Source organism: Chlorocebus sabaeus, chromosome 13 (genome assembly GCF_047675955.1).
Source record: "Chlorocebus sabaeus isolate Y175 chromosome 13, mChlSab1.0.hap1, whole genome shotgun sequence".
Classification (NCBI taxonomy): Eukaryota; Metazoa; Chordata; class Mammalia; order Primates; family Cercopithecidae; genus Chlorocebus; species Chlorocebus sabaeus.
Genome location: NC_132916.1, coordinates 68421336 through 68443494, shown reverse-complemented (window position 1 = coordinate 68443494; position 22159 = coordinate 68421336). Strand labels below are relative to the sequence as shown.

At 39.2% G+C, this 22159-nt stretch overlaps 1 protein-coding gene across 8 annotated transcripts in view; it reads right to left on the bottom strand.

Moving 5' to 3' along the window:
* The window catches only part of PHACTR2 (phosphatase and actin regulator 2), a 301180-nt gene that overhangs the window by 67770 nt on the left and 211251 nt on the right, over positions 1-22159 (bottom strand). For 4 of the 8 annotated variants that reach the window (XM_073022540.1, XM_008006801.3, XM_008006803.3 and 1 more), the window contains exons 3-6: positions 19350-19430; positions 14538-14696; positions 8069-8308; positions 2894-3431 (exon numbers count right to left, since the gene is read on the bottom strand). In XM_073022540.1, coding sequence (XP_072878641.1) covers positions 2894-3431; positions 8069-8308; positions 14538-14696; positions 19350-19430 — 1018 coding nt within the window. The remainder of the gene's footprint in view (positions 1-2893; positions 3432-8068; positions 8309-14537; positions 14697-19349; positions 19431-22159) is intronic. The other 4 variants (XM_008006805.3, XM_073022539.1, XM_038000780.2 and 1 more) reach the window with 2 other exon arrangements.

The window sequence follows — 22159 nt, the reverse complement described above, 5'->3', positions numbered from 1 at the left end:
TTGGTCTGACAGTTCTTCATATACTTGAGATGAAGACTGATATTAAGCCCCTAGTATTTTGTGTGGTGCTTAGCACAATAAAATGCACTCCTTAAATATTTGTGGAAATGAACGGGATAGTCAGGCCACCTTTGGATGTGAGCTCTCTAAGTGTTTAAGACTATATCAGGAAGCACTTTACATGTTGCACCTTATTCTTTAGTATATTGAACAATAATCCCATATACCCAATCTAGTTTCCAGAAATTCAGATATTACTTTAAACATTATACTTCCTGCGCACATCAGACAATATTTTGGTAAAAGCTAGTCTCAACTATATTGCCTTGCTCACTTTTGTATCCTTGGTGCTTAGTACAGTGCCCAGTACAGAAAAGGCAATCAAATAATATATGCTGTAAGAATGAATATTCAGTTCTAATGGCTGGAAATGATCGCAATGTTGGAAAATACTCAGTATAGTTAAATGAAGACATTTGCTATATACTGGAAGTATTAAGAATGCTGCTAGGGTTTGAATGTGTCCCTCAGAATTCATGGGTTAAAATTTAATCCCAGCTGTGTGCGGTGGCTCATGCCTGTAGTCCCAGCACTTTGGAAGGCCGAGGCAGGCAGATCACAAGGTCAGGAGTTGGAGACCAGCCTGGCATATAGGGTGAAACCCCATCTCTACTAAAAACAGAAAAATTAGCCGGGCGTGATGGCAGGTGCCTGTAGTCCTAGCTACTGGGGAGGCTGAGGCAGAAGAATCGCTTGAACCTGGGAGGCAGAGGTTGAGGTGAGCCGAGATCATGCCACTGTACTCCAGCCTGGGTGATAGAGCAAGACTCCATCTCAAAAACAAAACAAAACAAAACAAAACAAAACAAAACACAAAAGAAAAAACTTCATCCTCAGTGCGAAAGTGTTGAGAGGTAGGGCCTAGTGGGAGGTGTTTAAGTCGTGAAGGCTCTGCCCTCATGAATAGATTAATGCCATTTTAAAAAGGGCTCACAGGGGTAGGTTCACTCTGTTGTGCTCTCTGCCCTTCCACCTCTCACCATGTGATGACATGGAAAGAAGATGCTTGCCAAATGCTGCTGCCTTGATCTTGGACTTCCCAGCCCCTAGGACTGTGAGCCAATATTCTAATCACTGTAAATTACCCTGTCACAGGTACTCTATTAAAGCAGCACAAAATGTCCTAAGAAAGACACCATAACCATTCATTTCAATAAATCCTGTTTTCCCATATCTTTTATTAGAATGTCAAAGAGAATAAATTAATTTGTAATCTGACATTTATTTTTTCTTGGCTGTCCTTCAAACATTGGTGCTCAAAGTGACTTAAAAAAAAAACCAAAGAAACTAACAGAACAGAAATGGCAGTAGAAGTAGAAGCCATTGCTTTGGAAAACATGAAATTATTCATTCAGAGCATGGAATTGGGTATGCTTTCTGGCTTCACCACCACCAACTGGGCAGTCTGGTGCAAACTATTTTAGCTCTCTCAGTGCCAGTTTTCTTATCTATAAAACAGGGATACTTCTGGGAAGACTTGTATAAATAAAATGATAATACATATACAGTGCTTAGTTCCTGACATTAAATGAATATTCAATAAATAAAGGTTATTATCATTAGCAATTAATTTAAGTTGATATTTTAGTCTCTTGATCAAAACCAACCTAACTAATGTAATATTTTTTTTAACTCTAACATGACAGATTGTTTTGAAAGAGAACCTTTTACATGATTTGAAGAATGAATACAGGTTTTGTTCTTAGACACAGGAGCAAAAAGCCAGGATGCAAGTGCTCTAAGCCATTGCTAGAATTTATCATTGCGTCTACTATACGCTGACAGCCATCCATCCCTTCATACCTGTGTGACAGGGCTAATATGCTTTATTTACCTGTAAGTAGAATATTTGTAGGACTTTGTGAGTGATGAAATGCAAAGAATGAAAGAGAATGAGGACCCTTGGATGAACCCCAGGTTTCCAGTTTGGGAAACTGGGTGATGGTTAAGCAATTAACCCACCAACTGGATGAGGGTGAGGTAACATGGAGTTCCTTGGCCCATTTTGTTCAGGTACCTTCTTAAATGAAACGATGACTACCTGAGCACTGTCTTTTATCTTCCATTATACTCTATAAAATCTAGCAACAGGGTCATCTTATCTTCAATGCTGCTTCCACAATGTTAAAGTAGGCTGACTTTATCTATAATGATCTTAAATCCCTTTTTTATTTTCTTTCAACAATCCAATGAGCATCTTTTGTATGCCTATGGCATATCAGACTCTGGTCTGGTTGCTGGTCACACAGAGGTATATAAGACATGTTAGCTAATTCTCTCCCACAGGGTTGTCTAAGTATAGTAGACACAACAACCAATTCTGTGTAGAAGTATCGAATGGCTTCACAGAGGACATAACATTTAAGCTGGGTGGGAATTTAAAGGAACAAGAAAGGGGACAACTCTACTGCTGGAGGAAAAAAGAGTTCACATTTGAGAGTTCTATTCTGATCTTCTTTATGTTCTTGGAGAAGGGGAAGGCTCAGTAACTTATTGACATGAGTGGGTGAGCACACTGGTAAAGTGGTAAAAATTTAAAATAAGCACTGAAAGGAAAGAGAAGGGAACTGTGGACTGCTGAGCAGTGCTGAAGCAGGTTCTAACTGTACTTGAAAACACTGATCTCAGCTCTACCAATGTAATTTTCTCCAGCAGCCCTATGCATTCTCAGGGCAGGGTTCTGACAAAGCAATGGTTGCATCACATGTATGCCCACCTAACACTCAGTAGATTAAATTAGAAAAGAAAGCAAACCCGGTTGCTTTATTTCCAACAGAATATATTAGTGAACTTTAGTTCTCAGATAAAATAGGGGGTTTGTTCCCCAACTCACCATTTTGCATTTTCTCTGTTAACACTTAAGCCAGTGCCTGAGTAGAGAGTGGTTCTGTTTTTTGGCTCTTCAGCCCAAAGAAGCTGACTTGGGTCTAAGGCAGAGACGGGCAGGTCAGCTCCAACGCTGACCAGGACAACTGGAGTGTCGGAGGCAGTAATGCACTGATCCTCAAGAGGGAGAGTGGGGGCCGGAGGAGAAGGTGCTGGAGCCACAGGGGGTGGAGGGACCACGGACTTGGATTTGCCTGTGTTCTGCTCCTCAGCTCCAGGGATAGTCTGTTCAAGTTTGAGACTCTCCACTCTCGTCTCTGAAGGCTCTCCTTTAAGGTCGGTTATGCCAGAAGTGGTTGTGTCTGAGGACAGACGAGAAGTCGTTGGCTGCTTGCCAGTTTTTTTCTTGCCCTTGGTGGTCCCCACTGTCCCTGTTTTGCTAGCAACTGTCTCCTTTGAAGCTTTGGGACGAGATGAGGTGGATGAAGTGGATGGCGAAGTTGATGCTTTAGAGCCAGTTGTTTTTTTTGAATGAGAGGAGCCAGCTACAATAGAGAGACTTTGCATTAAAAAATCAAAGAATACAGGCTTTTAAAAATAAAGTTACCAAGGTGTAACTGTCAATAACATTTAAAATGTTCCCATTAAAATTTGTTGAATAAATGAGTAAGAGAAAATAGGCTAATCATGATAATGGTCTTGTCTTCTGCCCCTCCCTTCCTCCAATCCAGCAAGAAGCAAGTGATGTTTATGGCAAAACTTGGAGGAACAAGAGCCCTCTGTGTTCTCCCACCTTTAGTCTTTAGCTGAGCCAGCCAAAGGGAGAATCCTCTGCTCCTTGACTATGGGTCACTTGAAAAAAGCCTGGTATGCTCTCAAGAAGGAATGTTATGGTGTGTAGAGGACAGACATCAGCAGCTAGCTGGGTGTAGCACACAATTGGGCTCATTATAAATTATACACGTTCTATGCTGTCTTTCTAGGAATAGAGTGGTGGCCTGTATTCAGAAGAGACTGGGGTATATATCCAGCTCCTTTCTGGGTCAAAAACAAAATCACTCATCTTACTGCTAAAAGAGTAAAACCCAAACCAGCTGTTTCAGTAGCTCCAGAGAAGAAAGCTTGCTATGCTGGCCTCTACTTCTATCTGTAGTAGAGATGGGGCAAAGGGAAAACTCCTGGCCACACAGGAAAGGTACACTCCCTTCAAAACATCAAAAGGTCAGAAAAAACCTTTTTTACAAAATATGTTTACATGGGTTGCTCCTTCTTTTTTGTTTTCTTTTTTTTTTTTTTTTTTTTTTGAGATAAGGTCTTGCTCTGTTGCCCAGGCTGGAGTTCAATGGTGCAATATTGGCTCACTGCAACTTCTACCTCCTGGTCTCAAGTGATCCTCCTGCCTCAGCCTCCTGAGTAGCTGGGACTACAGGTGTGTACCACCATATCTGGCTAATTTTTAATGTATTTTTGTTGAGACAGGGTTTTGTCATGTTGCCCAGACTGGTCTTGAACTCCTGGGCTCAAGGGATCCACCCATCTCAACCTCCCAAAGTGAGAGGCTTTGGTGGCTCCAAAGAATTACAGGCGTGAGCCACTATGTCTGATCCTAAATAATGTGAAGGGAAAGAATATCATTCTCAGGTCTTCTGACCCCACCTTTGCAAATGTGATCTTCCTTAATGCTTAAGTTCCAAGAAGGTCTTCATTGAAGGATCGCTATGGTATATTTGCCTACTTCCGGATAGGGCACCCTCAATCAAAACAGTTTCAGAGCAAAAAGATTAACTACTCTTTTCTTCATGTCATCTTAGTAAATATATGATGATAAAATAAACTCCTATGAGAATACTCTTTTCTTGCATGGCCTATAAATTTATCCTAATGGCTTCTTCTGTTATAATGTTGTATGTTCCTTCTTTTCATAAAGGCTTAAACTATCTTTCATAGAATGATTAGAAAATATCTTGTTAGCGTTGTGAAGCCAATCTACACTATATACAGATGTTATTATAACTTACCTCTGGTTATGACTTTATTGAAGTCAATTGGGAGGATGAAGAGATGAAGAATAAATGAAAGAATAGACAATGAGATGTAAGACTTCATTAATTCTGATTAGACTGATACTAAAGAAGCCAGTCTCATTTAGTGACTGGTTCCAGGCTTAAAAGGAATCCCTATGGTTTGGGGGTCTTTATTGTTGAAGACATACATACCTAGAATTCTTCTTCCCCAAATCTAGACCTGTTAATACATCTTTATAGAAAACAACCTTCCCTAGCCTAGAAGTCAAATTCATTAAGTACACTCCCTCAATCTAAGTCCATTCTACATTTACTTTTCACAACAAAGACATTAAGGTGCCTAACCTTGTTCAATTATTTTCTTAGGTAAGTTAAACAGAATCCTTTCCATGTATCAATTCTAATAATTTGTTAAAGAAAATTCTTTTTGTTTTTTTTTTTTTTTGAGACAGAGTCTCATTCTGTCACCCAGTCTGGAGTGCAGTGGCACAATCTCGGCTCACTGCAACCTCTGCCTCCTGGGTTCAAGTGATTCTCCTGCCTCAGCCTCCCAAATAGCTGGGATTACAGGTGCCCACCACTATGCCTGAGCAATTTTTGTATTTTTAGTAGAGATGGGGTTTTACCATGTTGTACAGGCTGGTCTCGAACTCCTGACCTCAGGTTATCCGCCCACCTCGGCCTCCCGAAGTGCTGGGATTACAGGCGTGAGGCACAATGCCTGGCCAAGAAAATTCTTTCATCATTAACAGAAGAGTTGATTTTAGTTTGGCTTGAGGAAAAAGACATTTTTTTTTCACTGCCCAGAGTGCAAATTCAAGCCACATTATAGTTTTTCTTAAAGAATCTTCTTAAATAACAGGTCTTTGTTGAGATCAAACATGTTGCTTCAGTTACCTTGAATAAAGGTCGTGATTTAAAAAAAAGCCGCCTCTCCTCAGTTAAGTACTTTTGTTGTTAATATTGTGTAACAATGAGAAACAAAAATCAAGGAGATTTAACCCTACGTCTCTGGCAAAGAAGCTGATGTTCTAAAATCAGTATTTAGGTAGCTACAGGTCTATACTAACTTAGTAATAGAGAAAGTATCTTAACTTATGGTTGTTTTAAGAACTTAAATCACTGGACTGAACATCAAGAGTAGCATTTAAACAAACTTTTCCAGAAGGTCCATATTATTCAAATAAAACAAAGTTACCATGCAGAAAGTTCTAAATGGTTACAAATGCAGTATCAGTAGGATCATAAAGGGATATTATCAGTATTTGATAAAACGATCCTTACATGATGGGCTTGTTCATGTACTTAAATGCAACCCCTGTTTCTCTGTGATAGCCTCTGGAAAAGTCAGGCCTTTTACAGCACAATGAATAAAATGACTGCTATTCTCTTAGGAACATCATGAGTGCCTAAATAAGTCTTCAAGCAAAATATCTGGAAAAACCTCAGAATCATTTATGAAAGCTGTCTCCTGTCTTTGTGTTAATCATCGGCTTTCTTCTGAGGGAAGTAAAGAGAGTCCGAGCCGAGTTCAGAGTGAGCCACTACCACGTGGAGAATAGGAAAGTGGAGAAGTTAGGGCAAGACAGGAGCTTAATTTCCAATGACAAAGTGATTGTTCAGGGCTGTTCTTTAAGAAGAAGATCAGTGCCTGCCTCACTTTAAGCAATGCTCCTAGGGTTTGCTAGGAAGTCTGAAAAACACACACAGATCCCAGCAAACGGACACTGATGGGTGAGGACAGCTGGTCCCTGAGGAGATGGCCACTGGGCACTGTTGGCACATCATTCTGGGACATTTCAGTTTAGAGCTTATTAGAAGAGACCCAGACACTAAAGGTCAAAGGCGGGATGCGAGGAGCACAGGGAGAGGGATGTCTATTGGCATTCAGAGATCTGTTATACTGTCAACAAAACCGCTCTCTGAATTTGAGCATTAAGGTTATACATCATGAGGGGAAAAAGATCAACACCAAGGCGAATCCTGACAGTCAACTGCTAGAAAGTTGCTGTTGATTTTAAGGAAAATAAGATTTTTTTTTTTTTAGATGGAGTCTCGTTCTGTCACCCAGGCTGGAGTGCACTGGCGCAATCTCAGCTCACTGCAACTTCTGCCTCCTTGGTTCAAGCAATTTTCCTGTCTCAGCCTCCTGAATAGCTGGGATTAGAGGTGTGCGCCACCACGCTCAGCTAATTCTTGTATTTTTAGCAGAGACAGGGTTTCACCATGTTGACCAGGCTGGTCTTGAACTCCTGACCTCAAGTGATCGACCCGCATTAGCCTCCCAAAGTGCTGGGATTACAGGTGTGAGCCACTGGGTCTGGCCTGATCAATGTTCTTTTAAAAGGTAAATGACATGGTAGACATCTTTATTCCTCTTCACTAAAAAAATGGGAGTTTCCACTTTGCATTAAGCATATCTAATTGTAAAGCAAAGCTGGATACATAGTGCATGAAGTTATTGCAGGTCACTCAAACATCCACTGGTGATGTGTAATAGTAACTTATAACCACATGACACCAGGATGTTTTGCCTTAGAGCACACATGTCTACAGGGGAGGTGTGGAACATGGAGAGTGTAACTTTCCATTCCACTGAAATAGTCTTCACTGCAGTAGAAAGTGGTGCAGTGCAGCTGAAACAAGTGACATGAACCCTTTGTCATTTATCAGAAGGGAGATGACTATGGATGCTGAGGATTTAACACATTAACATCCAGCAAATATATCAAAGTTATAACTGTCACTTTTTTATATGCAAACCTAAGATATTTTGAAAGAAAATCCAAGCCAAAAAGCCACCCGTAAACTCATATAGGTAGAAGGTCAGTCAATGTCTAAATAATGTTATATCAGATCACTGACATTCATCAGACATACTACTCCCAGTATCCTTCAACTGGTGCTGATAGTGGATATTCAAGATGAAACCAGCATGTTCACTCAAAAACTAATGAGGTGAACTATTCAATGGGTTGACTTTCCTTTGGTAGAGAGCAACAAAGGAATCTCCTGGGCATTCTTTGTGTCAAAACTGAATCTGCTGGGGTAATGTCCTAAGACACCAAAAGCCCATCACACCTGGAAGAAACAATGAGTCCCATCCCAGAGCCAAGCACCCTAGAAGTGACCCCACAGGGCACTAGCGGCATACTCACCAGCCTCTCGGGTCGTGTTTCGGCTTGTTGGCTTGGGTGGAGGGTCGGGGGCCTGCTTACCAGGAGCCTTGGTATTTTTTTTAATGGGAGGCACTTCGTCGCCTTTGTGGCTGGCCCCAGCAGTGGCCCCTTTTGGAGGCACAGGTGATTTTTTGGGTTTAGGTTTGGGTCTAGGCTTAGGAGGAGCAGAAGGAGGTAGAGCAGGAACTGCCGGTGTTTCAGAGTGGTTTTCAGTGTTCTCTATAAATGAGAAAGTGAACAGAAGCAGACTGATACAGACACACACCGTATAAACACGAGGAGCAAGACGTGACGATAGTGACACAAAGCGTGGCTGCTTGGCCCTTGGGAACCAGCATGGAGTTCTGCACCAGACAGAGCACAGTTTAGGGTGAAAACAAAGGCTGAAAGACAAACTGAGAAGTGTTCTCAGGGTATATGAATCACCCTTTAATAAAACCGGGTTGTACAAACTACTTTGAAGATATTCGGTTGAGGATGTGTGTAAATTGTTAGCAAGTCAGGGGCCTCAGTTCTAGCCTTGGATCTGGGGTTGCTGGATGATGATGTGGGCGTGCAGTGCTACATTTAAATTGAACAAACAATGATTTGAGAAAGTTGAAGGCTGCTGGAGAGTGGCAGATGAACACATTACAGTCACTGCTGTGGGGTGAGGACTGACAGCTGCAGTAACTGCTGGACTCATGGTTACCCTCGAGAACTCAAGCCAGATCCATCTGAAAGGGATCTGTGTTCAGTTTTGCTGTGGTCAAAACTCAGTTATTTTGTAAGCTAAGAGAGGCTCTACAGAATCTTTTACATGAGGCAACAATGCACTTTGGAATGAATCATCTTCTACTAGCAAAATTTTCTAAAGCTTTCCCAGTACATTGGCAGCTTCCTGTTCTACAATAACTTCCTCTGCCCTTTCCTTCCTTTCTTTTCTTTTCTTTTTTTTTTTTTTTTTTTGTGTGTGTGTGTGTGTATGAAAGAAAAGCTCAAAAAAAAATTTTTTTTTTTTTTTTTTTTTGAGATAGGGTCTCTCTCTGTCACCCAGGCTGGAGTGCAGTGGCATGATCATGGCTCACTGTAGCCTTAGCCTTGATCTCCTGGGCTCAAGTGATAATCCAACCTCAGCCTCCTGTGTAGCTGAGACCACAGGTGTTTGCCACCACGCCCAGCTAAGTTTTGAATTTTTTGTAGAGATTGGGTTTTGCCATGTTGCCGAAGCTGGTCTTGAACTCCTGGGCTCAAGTGATTTGCCCCCCTTGGCCTCACAAAGTGTCAGGATTACAGGCATGAGCCACCATGCCTGGCCTTTTCAAATGTTGTCACGATTATAGGTATAACTAGATGGTGCTGAATCAAAGAAATACTTAGGTCTCTTTTTTAATGTAAACCAAATAATTATTTTTGAAAGACAAAGGCTAAAATGCATCCAAAACTCATCCCTAAGAACAGCAGCTTCTCACAAGGTTTTGTGTAACTGGAGGAGAAAGAGTATTAGTTTCTTGTTACTGAAAGACAGTGGAGATGCTGAAGGTTCATTCATATATTCACATCTGTATTTGTTCTAATAGTGGCTGATGAGAATTAAACTAAAATACCATTCTGGTCCAAAGAGCTAAGCAGCATTTCTTTAAAAATGGGGCACGATAAAAAACATTAAACCGTGTAAAGACAAGAACAAGCCTTAACCAAGTCTGTCCTCCCATAATTGAATGATCAAGAAAGAGTTTTAATATTGTAATATATTGCATTTTATTATTATTTCTATTATTTTGTTCCTTATCCTAATGAGTGTGAAGTATGGAATTCTCTTTTTTCAACCACATTCCCCATCAATCCACATATATAATTGCATATGATGACTTCAGTTACAATAGGTAATCAATAAAGCTTTACTTTTAAAGTTCACCTTTGATGCTGCTTCAGCCACAAAATTCTATCCTGTCACTGTGGCCCAAGTCGACTTCTTCTGCCTCTGAACTTACTTGGGCTTATTGTGTGAACCACTTACTCAACATTTATCAGAAGCTATTTTGTATTTTTGCCTTTCTGTTTATACATCTTGTCTCCTCAACTAAGCTGAGTATCATGTATATTAATAGTAATGGCCCTCTTAACTCAGCTGGTCTTAACCAGGCAAGTATAAATCACAAAAGTCAGTTAGGTTTGAGAATGATACAAGTTGATACACACCTAAAACATTTAATTTTGACTTAAAATATATAAATATACATTAACTTGCCAGTCTTCTGACGTATGGCTGAAGTCTATTCTTTAAATACATCTTTGTAACTTTAGCCCCCAGCATAATACCATGAAGTATGGAGACTAAGCCCAATAGTATCATCCATAGTGAAGTCAAACTGATCTGTAACACATGGCACCTTAATTCTCTTATATACCACAAAATCCATTCATGTTTTATCCTCTCCCTTCATAGCATGTCACTGAGGGGTATTTTTCCTTTCTGCCTAAGGCTTAAAATTCTAAGGTATACAGGAAAGAATCCAGCTTCTGGGTTTGGGAAGGAGGAGATGGTTCACCAGATTGGTTGGCAATGACAAGACCTACTAGGGAGAAAATGAACACACTGCAAACAGACTTTCTCCTGGCTCCTTGGAGAATGCAGTCAACTCCTCTTGACTCTTTGAACTCTACCAACTATGTGTGAACGTTTGTCATTCTGGTAATTCTTAAGTTATGTGTGTGCGTGTGTACATGCACGCACACGCAGGGACACATGAGTATGCAAATAGCATAATTTTTTGACTGAATTATAAACTTCTGTCTGAAATTTAAAATTCCATCGAACACACTGCTGTACACATTATGTCTATTCAACGAATGGGACTGACCGTCTAATAGTTATTGACACACACCTCAGTAGGAAACAGATGCTTTAGTTGCAGCTGGGAGGTAATGAATTAAGTCAAGTTGTATATTTTACACTTACCATGTGATCTGAAGACCTGATATAAACTGATGGCGTATAGGAGTATTATCATTTCAAAAGAAGGTTAAGAAAGGCCTGCCTAGTCATTCTGGCTTGATAAGGACGCTAGGCTTCCCAGCAATGACGTCTGGAAAACAAGCTGTTTCCCATACTTCCAGGCTTGGCTCCTTTGGACACTGGAAGGTTTGAGCTCAAGGATACTCAGAACAAGCCTGGGGCTGCATGTGGTCTTCACCCTGCCTAGAATGCAATTCTCACCCAATTCCTCTGCTTCATTTGACTACCTCCTTCTGGTTTCCTTCATGTCTTAGTCTGTAAATATCTTCCTCCCAGAACCAATGTTTGTCCTCGCTGTGAGATCCCTTGGGTTGCTGTGCTCAGGCCTTCTATGGTACTTCGCATCTTGCATTGCAATTGCCTGTTTGCATTCTGGTCTCCTCACAGGTCACGCTCTTAGGGCAAAGGCCATTTTTCATTCACCACTCTTTTCCTGGCCCCTAGTAGAGTCTCACCCATGGTAGACCTTCACTACTTGTGGAACAAGTAAGTATCCACCACTTGTTATTTCACTGAAGATTTTTTTATAATAGCTTAATAAAAATAATGTCAAGCAAGATTTCTTATAAGAGTCTTATAAGATTTTATAAGAATTCTTATAAGATTATTATTATTTTCTTTTCTTGAGACTGGCTGTCACCCAGGCTGGAGTGCAATGGTGCCTGACCTCAGCTCACTGCAACCTCCGCCTCCTGGGTTCAAGCAATTCTCTCTGTCTCAGCTTCCCAGTAGCTGGGATTACAGGTGCTCACCACCACGCCCAGTTATTTTTGTATTTTTAGTACGGATGGGGCTTCGCCATGTTGGCCAGGCTGGTATTAAACTCCTGACCTCAGGTGATCTTCCCGCCTTGGCCTCCCAAAGTGCTGGGATTACAGGTGTGAGCCAAAAGATTTCTTATATTTAATACCAAGCTTTGTTTAACAGGGAGCAAGTCAGTTTTTCTGCTCTTATATATATAAAGGCCCTTACTGAGAAAGAATAATGGGAGACCAAGAGCCCCAAAGACCTTAAGGAAGAAGTCTCTATCAAGTATTAGGCAGAGGAGGCCCAAGACCACCATACCAACTACAGAATCAGGTGCCTTCAGGAGCCCCAGAAACGCCCGGAGGGCCTGGGTGGAATCTACTCACAGAGCAAGTGTGAAGGACACCATGTGCCATTTGTTTTGCTTTCTTTGATGGCGATGTTTCAAATATTAAAGTATTGAGATACTGTCTTATGAAGAGATATAATACACATCTAGGGCTCTAAAGGCAGATGATATGGTTTTGCAAATATAAGCAAATAGATGACAGAATGCTCTTGAATAAGTTGGCTTCATGCAGGAGGAAAGGGAGCACTGTATCCCAAAATAAAGGGTGAATTAAGATCATGGGATAGTGGGATTTGCATGGTAGTGAGCTCACACAAGCAGTGAGACCAAAAGAGGAGCAGAGGCAAAAGTGAAGCTTGAGTTGGTCTTCAGAATTAAAAATGTTTTTCTAGAGAAATAAATTGTTACTTTTGTCATAAGGCGTTTTCTAATTAACATAATACACTGTAACATTAGTTATGTGTGACATTCTTTTCAGTCTCAGGAAGTGGCTTCTATACCTAGTGCTTCTCCTGTGGCTCTGGTGTGTTCTCTTTCCACTCAGGAGAGAGCCGCACTGCCTCATTAGTGGTATGTCAGCATCCAGCACTCCCAAATCCTTCCTCATGTACTACTAACCAAGCAAGAGGCTCTCTTGGACCTTATCAGACAAGGAAGAATTGAATGTACTAAGTCTAAGTAAAGAAAAACATCTCTGAACTATTCATGGACCCATAGATCTGCTATCTTCTTTCAAGAACATCAAGGACTGTTGGTTAATTCATATAAAACTGTCAGGAACTTTTTATTATGTTGATAAGGGAAACACTTCCTTTGATGTCTGGCCAGTCCGGTGACGAATACCCTGCACAGACCAGGCACCAGAGATGGCACTGTTACGTAATACAGGATGAGATTTTGGGATGTGAGAAGGCTGCCAGGGACAAACCACAGATGGATTTGAAATTCATCAGTCTGGTGAGACAGGACAGAAAGACTTAAACAAAAAACATCACTACTTGCGTGAATACTTTCAGCTGAATCCCACTAAAATTTATGTAAGTCTACTTTCTTTTTATGTTCCAGGAATATTATCATTGAAAGTATTGGTTAATTTCATAATTTGTGTACATAAGCTTAACCAGAGTCCATCAATGGAACAAGGCAAGATAAAGTCCTTGAAATAAAGCAAAATAATACATTTCCAACAGATTATTTACACAGGCTTCTAAAACTTTCAAAGGCTAATATATATGCAAATAATGAATGGCTACGAACTTCCAGAGAAGATGATTTTAAGTTACAAGGTGTGTTTAATAGGGCCATCAAATACTCTTTTTTCCCTTTCTCTCTCAAGGATCTGGGTCAAGAACAGAGGAAGAGAATTCACTTTCATCAGTTTCTAAGAGTTCAAAATGCCCACAGAACATGCACTAGGTTTGACAAAATTTTACCATTCAACTTAGAGGCACACATTATAAAACAGGAAATAGTGTATTTCCTAAAGATTCCTTTCTATGCTGCATGGAGGCATCTAGAATCTCCCCCCAAAACCTCTCCTTATAGAAGTTTCTTTTCATGTTTGGAGGTTCCTACGCAGTGGTATCATCACAGCAGTGGTATCAAGATGTCATCAATCCATAACTAGGAATTTGTGAATGTTCCGGGAGTACCTGATAGACATGTATTTTGCAGGTATCTCAATCTGCTGTGGCATATTCACTCTAGGAACCAAGGTCTCTAAAGAAGTCTTCTGGGAATAGCATAATTGCCTCTGGCACATTTTGAAGTTTCCAATTGCACAGAGGCTGTGGGAATCAGGCAGCAGAGCAACCACAGTCCATGGCATCTCCGGGAGCTATTCCTGGGTCTCTCTCAGAAACATTTGAAACTTACGATACTGGACATGTGGATGCCACCAGCCGAGTTCCCACTGCTGAAGACAGTGCTGGGCTGAACAAGCCATGTGGGTTTTGATATTCCTCCATGCTGAACTGCTCACGGGGCCAGTTGTAACTAGCAGAGAAAGATGCTCAGATTTCTCACTTTCATTATGATCCTGAGACAAAGCTCCAAAGAAAGGATAATCTTCCCAGACATCTTTAATGATTAAAGAGGCCACCCCTTCTGATTATTACTTTTAATTAACATTTATTAATAATTAAGAGAATCAAATGCTGTGCTTATAAAATGGATGTATCTACCTAAGAAAATCATCCGATTTCACTTTACTAGTTATCATTTCTTTCTTTTTTCCATTTGTAAACCTCTCCTCTTCAGACTGCTGGTTTTAGAGTCACTAGTTGGAGCCTAAGTGCTGGTTCTAGACAATGAGCTACACTAAAGTAAATAATACGGGTTTCTCTTTATTTTACCTTTCTTATCTTCTGCCTTTTCCTCCAGAGGTGGTGTTTTTTCAGAAACAGAGCCATTACCTTCTTCAGACTTTACTACATTTTCCTCTCGGGTAGATTCCTCTCCGATGGGTATCATGTGCCCGTTTGAATTTTCAAAGTTAACTGTTACATCTCCATCTAAAATGGGAAAGAAACACCTAGATGTCTAACTTGCTGGCTTTCTTAAAAACAAGTTTTCCAGTTACTAGGATTGTAGAATTTGGATTCATGTTTCAGTCCCTGGGAACCAAATACACCCTGCACTGTTTCACCAGTTTATTCAAAACAAAAGAGCTAGAAAATCCTCAGACTTGAGGAAAAGCTGCTACGGAAGGAATATCTATGCATCATTTCAAGACAATAGGAATGATCATCCTAATTATGCAATATCCCAGGGCAGTAGAGTCCCTCTGTTCTGGTTCTTAGGTTTGGCTGAAGTCAATACTTATGTGTTTCTTCGTCATTCAGAAATAAAATGGCGAGAGGAATAATCTGGAAAATGGAATAAACATTTTACAAGCACCAAAAACACAAGGTGAATGCAAACACACAAATAACATGAAATGTAATTACACATACAAACAATAAGTGGGAGAATATGAAAATTTCCAAGTACTACTGGTTCCAGAATATATTAAGTATATGATGTGCTAACTTCGCACAGTAATATAACTTCTACTCTATATTCAGGGAAAAGATGATAAAAGGCTATTTTTATTTTTATTTCTTTATTTATGGAAAGATTAAAGTATACTCAGGTAATTATTATATAAAACTAGCCAAAAAGTCCCTAAGTTGTCCTAAAAATAATTTGAATACATTCAAGAAAAAAAAGCACACATAAAAAAGTAATCACAAAGGAATTTTTAAAAACTGTAATGGATGCAATATTGAATATATATCTAAATCATAAATGACTAATTTTAACTCCCGTATTTCCATAATTCCTGGGGGTTTCTAAAGTGAAAGAGACTTTGCAGAAACATTTAGTTCAGTGATTCTTGAAAAGATTAACCCTACTTTATATCTGGAAAATTTTAAGAGGCTTTGCTACCATTGTAAAAGAAATATTATTAATGAACGGAAGGTTTGCGCAAACCTAAAAATCTGCTTAATTAGAGCTCTTCCTATTTTTACTACTCTTCTCTTGGCAATCATTATAAAACAGAAACCATTTCCCAAATTGTCATTAAATATGATTGAATTGCTTTGGCTTAACAATAAAATCCATTTGCCTTCTGAACAAACAGGTATGACATTTTAATACATCAACCACATATCATGAAATTATGTCATTTTTAGAATGAAAAAGCAGTCATTGCTTAGTCATATAACTCCCAATAACCTATAACTGAGTCCTGTGTAAAACTAAAATAAACAATAATTGAAGGCAATGCCATTACAAGTAAATCTCAACTATTTTAATAAAATTAAAGTAAGAATTTTTTAAAGACTATATGTCAAACAAAGAGAACCCAAATGATTCTTAATTCCCATTATTAAATCCCAAGAAATTAGCTATAAAAAGGAGAACACAATATATCCAGATAAAATAAAAATGAAGAATCAAAAATTCCAAACAAAATAGAAAACCACTTGCTTATACATAAAAATCTTCAGTTTTTAGGTAACTCAAATATAAATTTATCTTTGTTTTCTTTGACTTTAGTTGGTAATAAAAGTATATTGAAGTCATGTCAATGACAATTTAATTCTATTTTAAGCATTATTATATTAAAATTCTTTAATTAAATAACTTATTTATTAAATTTAGAAAAACCTAGAGATAAATTTTAATAGTAATGACACAAGAAGAAATTGGATTAGCATATGATAGAAATAGTCAACAATGTGGAAAATACTTACTTTGAGGCATGAAATAAAGCCAGTTAGTATGAAAATAATTGTAGAAAAAAGAGACACATTTGTGATAAATAAGGAATTCAAGAACAAAACAGAGGGGAAGTAAAGTTATTAATTAGTTGTTGTGTATATTGAAAAAGTTTTCTAGTATTGAGTGTTAAGGAAGTTGTTTTAGAATTAAAATAAGTTAAACCCTTGATACAGTGTATGTGTGTAAGTAAAATACAAGCAGAGCAAAGGAAAGCAAGAAGGTGCTGAGCTGAATGGCAGGTGACAATAAGCGGCCCAAGTCAACACGTCTCACGGGAGCAAAGGAAAAAGAAAACTCAAAACGTAGGTATCAGCTTAAAGTGAAATGAGAGATAAAGCACAAACAGGAAAAGGAGCACGAGGGTGTTTGAAGGGGATCACCTCCTTCTAGTAAACAGGTGTAGTAGGGATATATTATAGTTAAAGGAAGGATAGATAGAAAGAGAAAATCATGTATGACCAAAAGGCAAGTGAGAAAAGTCCACAGTGGGAGAAAAGGAAAGGACGGTGCACAGGCAAAACCACCTCCACACCCTCATGTCAAAAGCTAAGGGAAAAGATGGAGGGAAAAAAGCAGAGGTAAGCAGCAAACTTGTACTAGATCATAGACTTCCCTGGAGAGAAGACGAATCACTGAACTTTTAGGTTGAAGGTATGTCTGGATGTAAAAAAGAGAACCTAAAAGGAAAAATAATAATAACTGGGAGAGTATGGGACATGATGGGATGGGGTCAAACTCAGGGTAGCTAGAGGGATTTTCAAAGTCTATCTGGCTGACTGAACAAAGGGCTTGATGGACAGACACTGTCAAGAGCAGAGGCAAGGTCAAGAAGATCAAGGCAAAGAACGAATCTTCACTGGCAGCAGAAAGAAGGTTGTTACCAAGAACAGCAGCTTCTAGTCTCTCAGACTGAAATTCTCCAGATAATTGCTTTTGGGAAAATTACAGAAAACTATTTTCTCCAGCCCTCAGCTGAAAAGGGGAAGGTCTCCATTTACCACTGACATCCTCAGGAACCTTCAACCATTAGATAATTTCTACAGTTCTAGATAGGGACGATGCAAAAGCTGCAAAGTAAAATCTAGTAGTTTGTGACTTCTCAAACATTAAGCCTATTATTATATTATGTTAGGTTAAAAAAAGTTTTGTTCTTTTATGTTTTAAAACTTTTACTTTCCACTGCAAAAGTTAAAGAACAAGATCAGAGAGTCAGATTTCTGAGAAGTATATGTTGGCCCAAGAAATTATAATCTATGAGGCAAACAGTTTCACAGATTAGGCAGAATAAAAATCATTTCTTTAAACTGACTCTTGCTACTTGGTTTTTAGAAAGAGCAAATTCTTTTTCTACCTACAAATTTTAATTAGGAAAAAAAGATGGGCTTTGAATCTTCACCTTTAAACCCATTAACAGTTTCAATCATAAAATGTTCCATTTTGTACTTTCCTTAAAATATTTGTAAACAAATGATGCCTAATAAGTGCATTGGCCCATCCCATAAAGCTGATGGCCCAGTGTTAAGCTTTCAATGGGTGTATTATTTCTCTATTGCCTTCAGAGACATTGGACAGGGGATTAATTTTGATATTGCAAGTCTACCTTTAAGTTTTGAAAGTTAGAAATATGCATTTTTAACTCTTAAAAGTCTCAAACAGGAAATAAGTAGCTTCAAAATAATAGAAAAACAGGGAAAACATAAAATTCATTCACAAAGTAGAGTTAGAAAAGTTTGACAGGTCAGAAATTGAAGTAAAATACCTAAAATTGCGAGGGCTTAAGAAAATGCTACTATTCACTCCAGAGTTCCCTATTTTCTTTGAATCAGGAGAAAAACAGGAAAGCATTTTTCAGCTCCACTCTGGAATTATTCAGATGCTGGAAAAAGCATGTCATTTTAATTTACAAATAGTGAATGCCAAAAAATGTTAAGTCCTTTGCAAGGAACATATATCAGGAAAACAGCTGTATTATTATTTCAATTTCAATTTCAATTCTAAATTAATAGCATTTTATTTGTTCCCATAAAAGTACAATAATAATACTTTATTATTACAGTAAATGTGAGGTGAAGGGAGGCATGAGATAAATCAACAATGTTGCAACAAAATGTCCTTTAATTTTAAATTTAACAGTGGAAGCGATGAAAATGATTAGGTATTATTTATTTGGAGAAATAACCAATGTTAGTGTCTTCTTTTGAGGGTCAGTACCAGTTTCTATCTGATCTTTGTCTTTTCTGAACAAAGTTCCTCCTTGGGAGGATAGAGAAAAAAAGAGAAGATCAGAGATAGGGGAAAAAATTAGAAATAATCATTGCTAGGGAAAGATTCAGAGAAATGAAAAGAGAACAATACTGCAAAATTACTTGAGAGAAGGCAGAAAGCAGGTTAGTTTAGTCTGCCTATTCATGTTTTATTGATTGTACATTTCAGTGTTATTATAGAGTGCAAAGGACAAGAGGTATGTGTGCCTTCTCTCTTCTGTTTTATTGGTAGTCTTAAGAAACAAAATAGCATGAACCAAGCTAAAACTTTGCATTTACTCAAACACATGAGTTTCATGTGAATAGAAAGACTGAAGCTCAAGAATAGAGAAGAGAAGGAGCCATAAGCACTTGTATCTCATCTGTATCGGCCTTGGATGTACCTTTGCAGAGTTTTAGGTTTAGAATGACATATGGTGACGGATTCACCAGGAAAGTCACTAGAATTTTGTAATACTTCACATTCTCTGCAGCTCACAAAGGCATCACCAATGGGAGCAAGGCTCTTGGAATGCAGTAATCACTGCTTTACCTTACAAAGACCATGATCATTTTAAATTTCAAAAGAAAAACAAAAGAAAGACCAAAGAATGAAGGACCAAAATATTTAAAATGTATGATTAATTTCCTCACCTTGATCAGGCAATTCCTTAAGAACTCCCCTTCTTATCAGCTCCTCTCTACTTTGTCGTGTGGATATCTTCCTTTCTAATACTTTTAAAAAGAACAAGCACAGGTAAGAATCAAGTCATTCCTTAAGATAATTATGAAAAACATTCCAAGTAGAATTGAGCACATTTATTCTGCTCACATGAGGGCTCAAACTCGTTTTCTTAGTTGCTTAACAAAACACATGATCAGAGTTGAATCAACACAGCTATGACAAGAGCAAATGGCTGCAGCTCATGATCTGAAGTCCAGCCGCCATCCCTGGTCTTTCAAATGGCCACCTTTGGCCTGGCTTCCAGACATATTATTCCATACCAGCTAGAGAGCATAAAGGCTGCTTCTAACGTTGAAGCTAGAAATGTCGCATTCTAAAACATATGATTCTATGGATATGCAGTGTATGTAGAAGATATGTATGCTTGCATTAAAAAAACATAAACATTCGTAAATATTCTGGGTAACCCATTTGCATTCCAGGAAAATGAATTATTTTCTAGTGTTTTCTCTCTCACTCCATCTATTACAAAAGCCCAACACATCATATTTCTATAACTCTTTCTCCTGCATTCTCACTAATTCTGGAGAGTTCTGGTATATTACCTGACAATCCCCAGGTCTTAGGAGGATGGAGAAGGCAATTAAGAATAATCAGCTTTCAGCCAGGAACAGTGGCTCATGCCTGTAATCCTAGCACTTTGGGGGGCTGAGGTGGGTGGATCACCTGAGGTCAGGAGTTCGAGACCAGCCTGGCCAACATGGCAAAACCCCATCTCCAAAAAATACAAAAATTAGCTGGGCATAGTGGTGGGCACCTGTAACCCCAGCTATTCAGGAGGCTGAGGCAGGAAAACCATTTGAACCCAGAAGGCAGAGGCTGCAGTGAGCCAAGATCCTGCCATTGCACTCCAGCCTGGGTGACAAGAGCGAAACTCCATCTCAGAAAAAAAAAAATAATAATGATAATCAGTTTTCACAGACATGTAAAGTCATGGGGATCTTAATATTGATTCTTTCTTCTTCTGGAAGAAATGTAAATTCCTGGTAGAACTTTGAACCGGGGCTTGGGAGCTTAGTAGTGTTCTCCTGAGTGTGTATAGTATTAAATCCTGTGCTCTACATGTCCATGCAACTGCAAAGTCCACTCCTCACTTTCAGGGGCCAAGAAGGTGCATAAAATTAACACGTGGTCATGCCGTCTCCTAATCCTGAGTCAACATTTCCCAAAGTGTGTTCTGCAGAACTCTATTTCCTCCAGACCCTCTGTTCAAACATGTACTTTGACACAGCAGCGAAGGGCCAGATGAGGAGTCTAGAGCACTTTGAAGAGCAGGAAAGCTACACTGTTAGAGAACAGGCAGCTACAGTAGCATGAGATTTCTGACGCTCCCCGATTCCTGCTCCTGGCCTCATAATCTGCAAATCCTGGAACTACTCTAGACAACATCATTTCAACTAAACTAAAGCCATTACCCCAAACCAGGCCTTGACACATCCAAAGGGAGCAACTGATAACACTAAGAAGACATTTGTGATAACAATAAGAACATGTTTGCTCAGAGGCTTCAGGGCCTCAAGCAAGGACACTGATAGGAGACAGGGTGGGAGGATGTGCCCTGGGCAGCCAGCTTTGTAGTAAGTGCATGAAAGTCTTCCATAAGTGTTTCCTAATGCACCACAGAATAGCAACACTTAGTTTCTTGAAGAACCTGGATTTTTTTTCCTTTCTGATAACTAGAAATTGTGTATTCCTTTTTAAATCCTGGTTGCTAGAAAGATCAGAGTAAAACTGGATATTTGACACAGACTTCATATGACAATTCGTGGATGGAATCTGTTTCCTCCTTCTCTGAAACCTGACTTTATTTATATTTTATGTACAATATATAAGTTCTTTACTGTAAGTTTTGTCAAACATTTTTTTGGATAGAATCAGAATAGAAACAAACAGGAAAATGAGTGAATGAATGAATATATGGTCAAAAGAAGGACAATGAACAGCTATGGGTTTAAAAGGAGACATACACAGAAGGCTTCCCTCCCTTTCTTTGGATTCCTCACTCACTCCATTCTTCCCGTGCCTTCCAGAAGCAAGTAACAACAGCTCACTTAAAGGTTAGTGATTTCAGTGAAAAAAGTTAACCAGGCAAGGAGTTTTTTTGTTTGTTTGTTTTTTGTTGTTTTTAACTGGGAGTTCTATTATGTAAAAAGAGTGCTGTTATTTAAATACAGTTTCAATTTGTTCAGCCTCTGGTCCAAGAGGAGAGAACTCTTATCAATGCAGGAAGTCAAAGAACACCCACAGTGACAGGTGGGACACTGCTGGGATTTTGCAGGTGCTTTAGAAGGACCTTGACCACTGTAGCCTCCCAGGGATTGTAAAAACCCATTCATGCTTGACTGGGCTCTGAGGAGTGGCAGGATTCTGTAGACCTCCTCCAACAGTTGTCTTGGACTCCATTCCTGGGGACAGGCCCAGAGATTCATGGCTGTTCTGCCCTAAACTTGAGGATGAAGGTGGCAAGAAGGCAAGAGCAAGTGCCTCTGGCCTAGGGATCAGGCCACATTCTCGCAAACCAAATGCACTGCCAATTCAGAATTCAATCATTGTGGCTGTCTTCCTAATCGGCCCTTTGCTCATAAGAAACAAAACTTTTACTTGTTTGCTGCTTCTTTAAAATTACCCAAAACACAAAATGGCTACCAGGAGTCCTGGATTCCAGTCCTTGAATTCCTACAACTAGTTGAGTGACCCTGGGGAGTCACTTTGAGTTCCT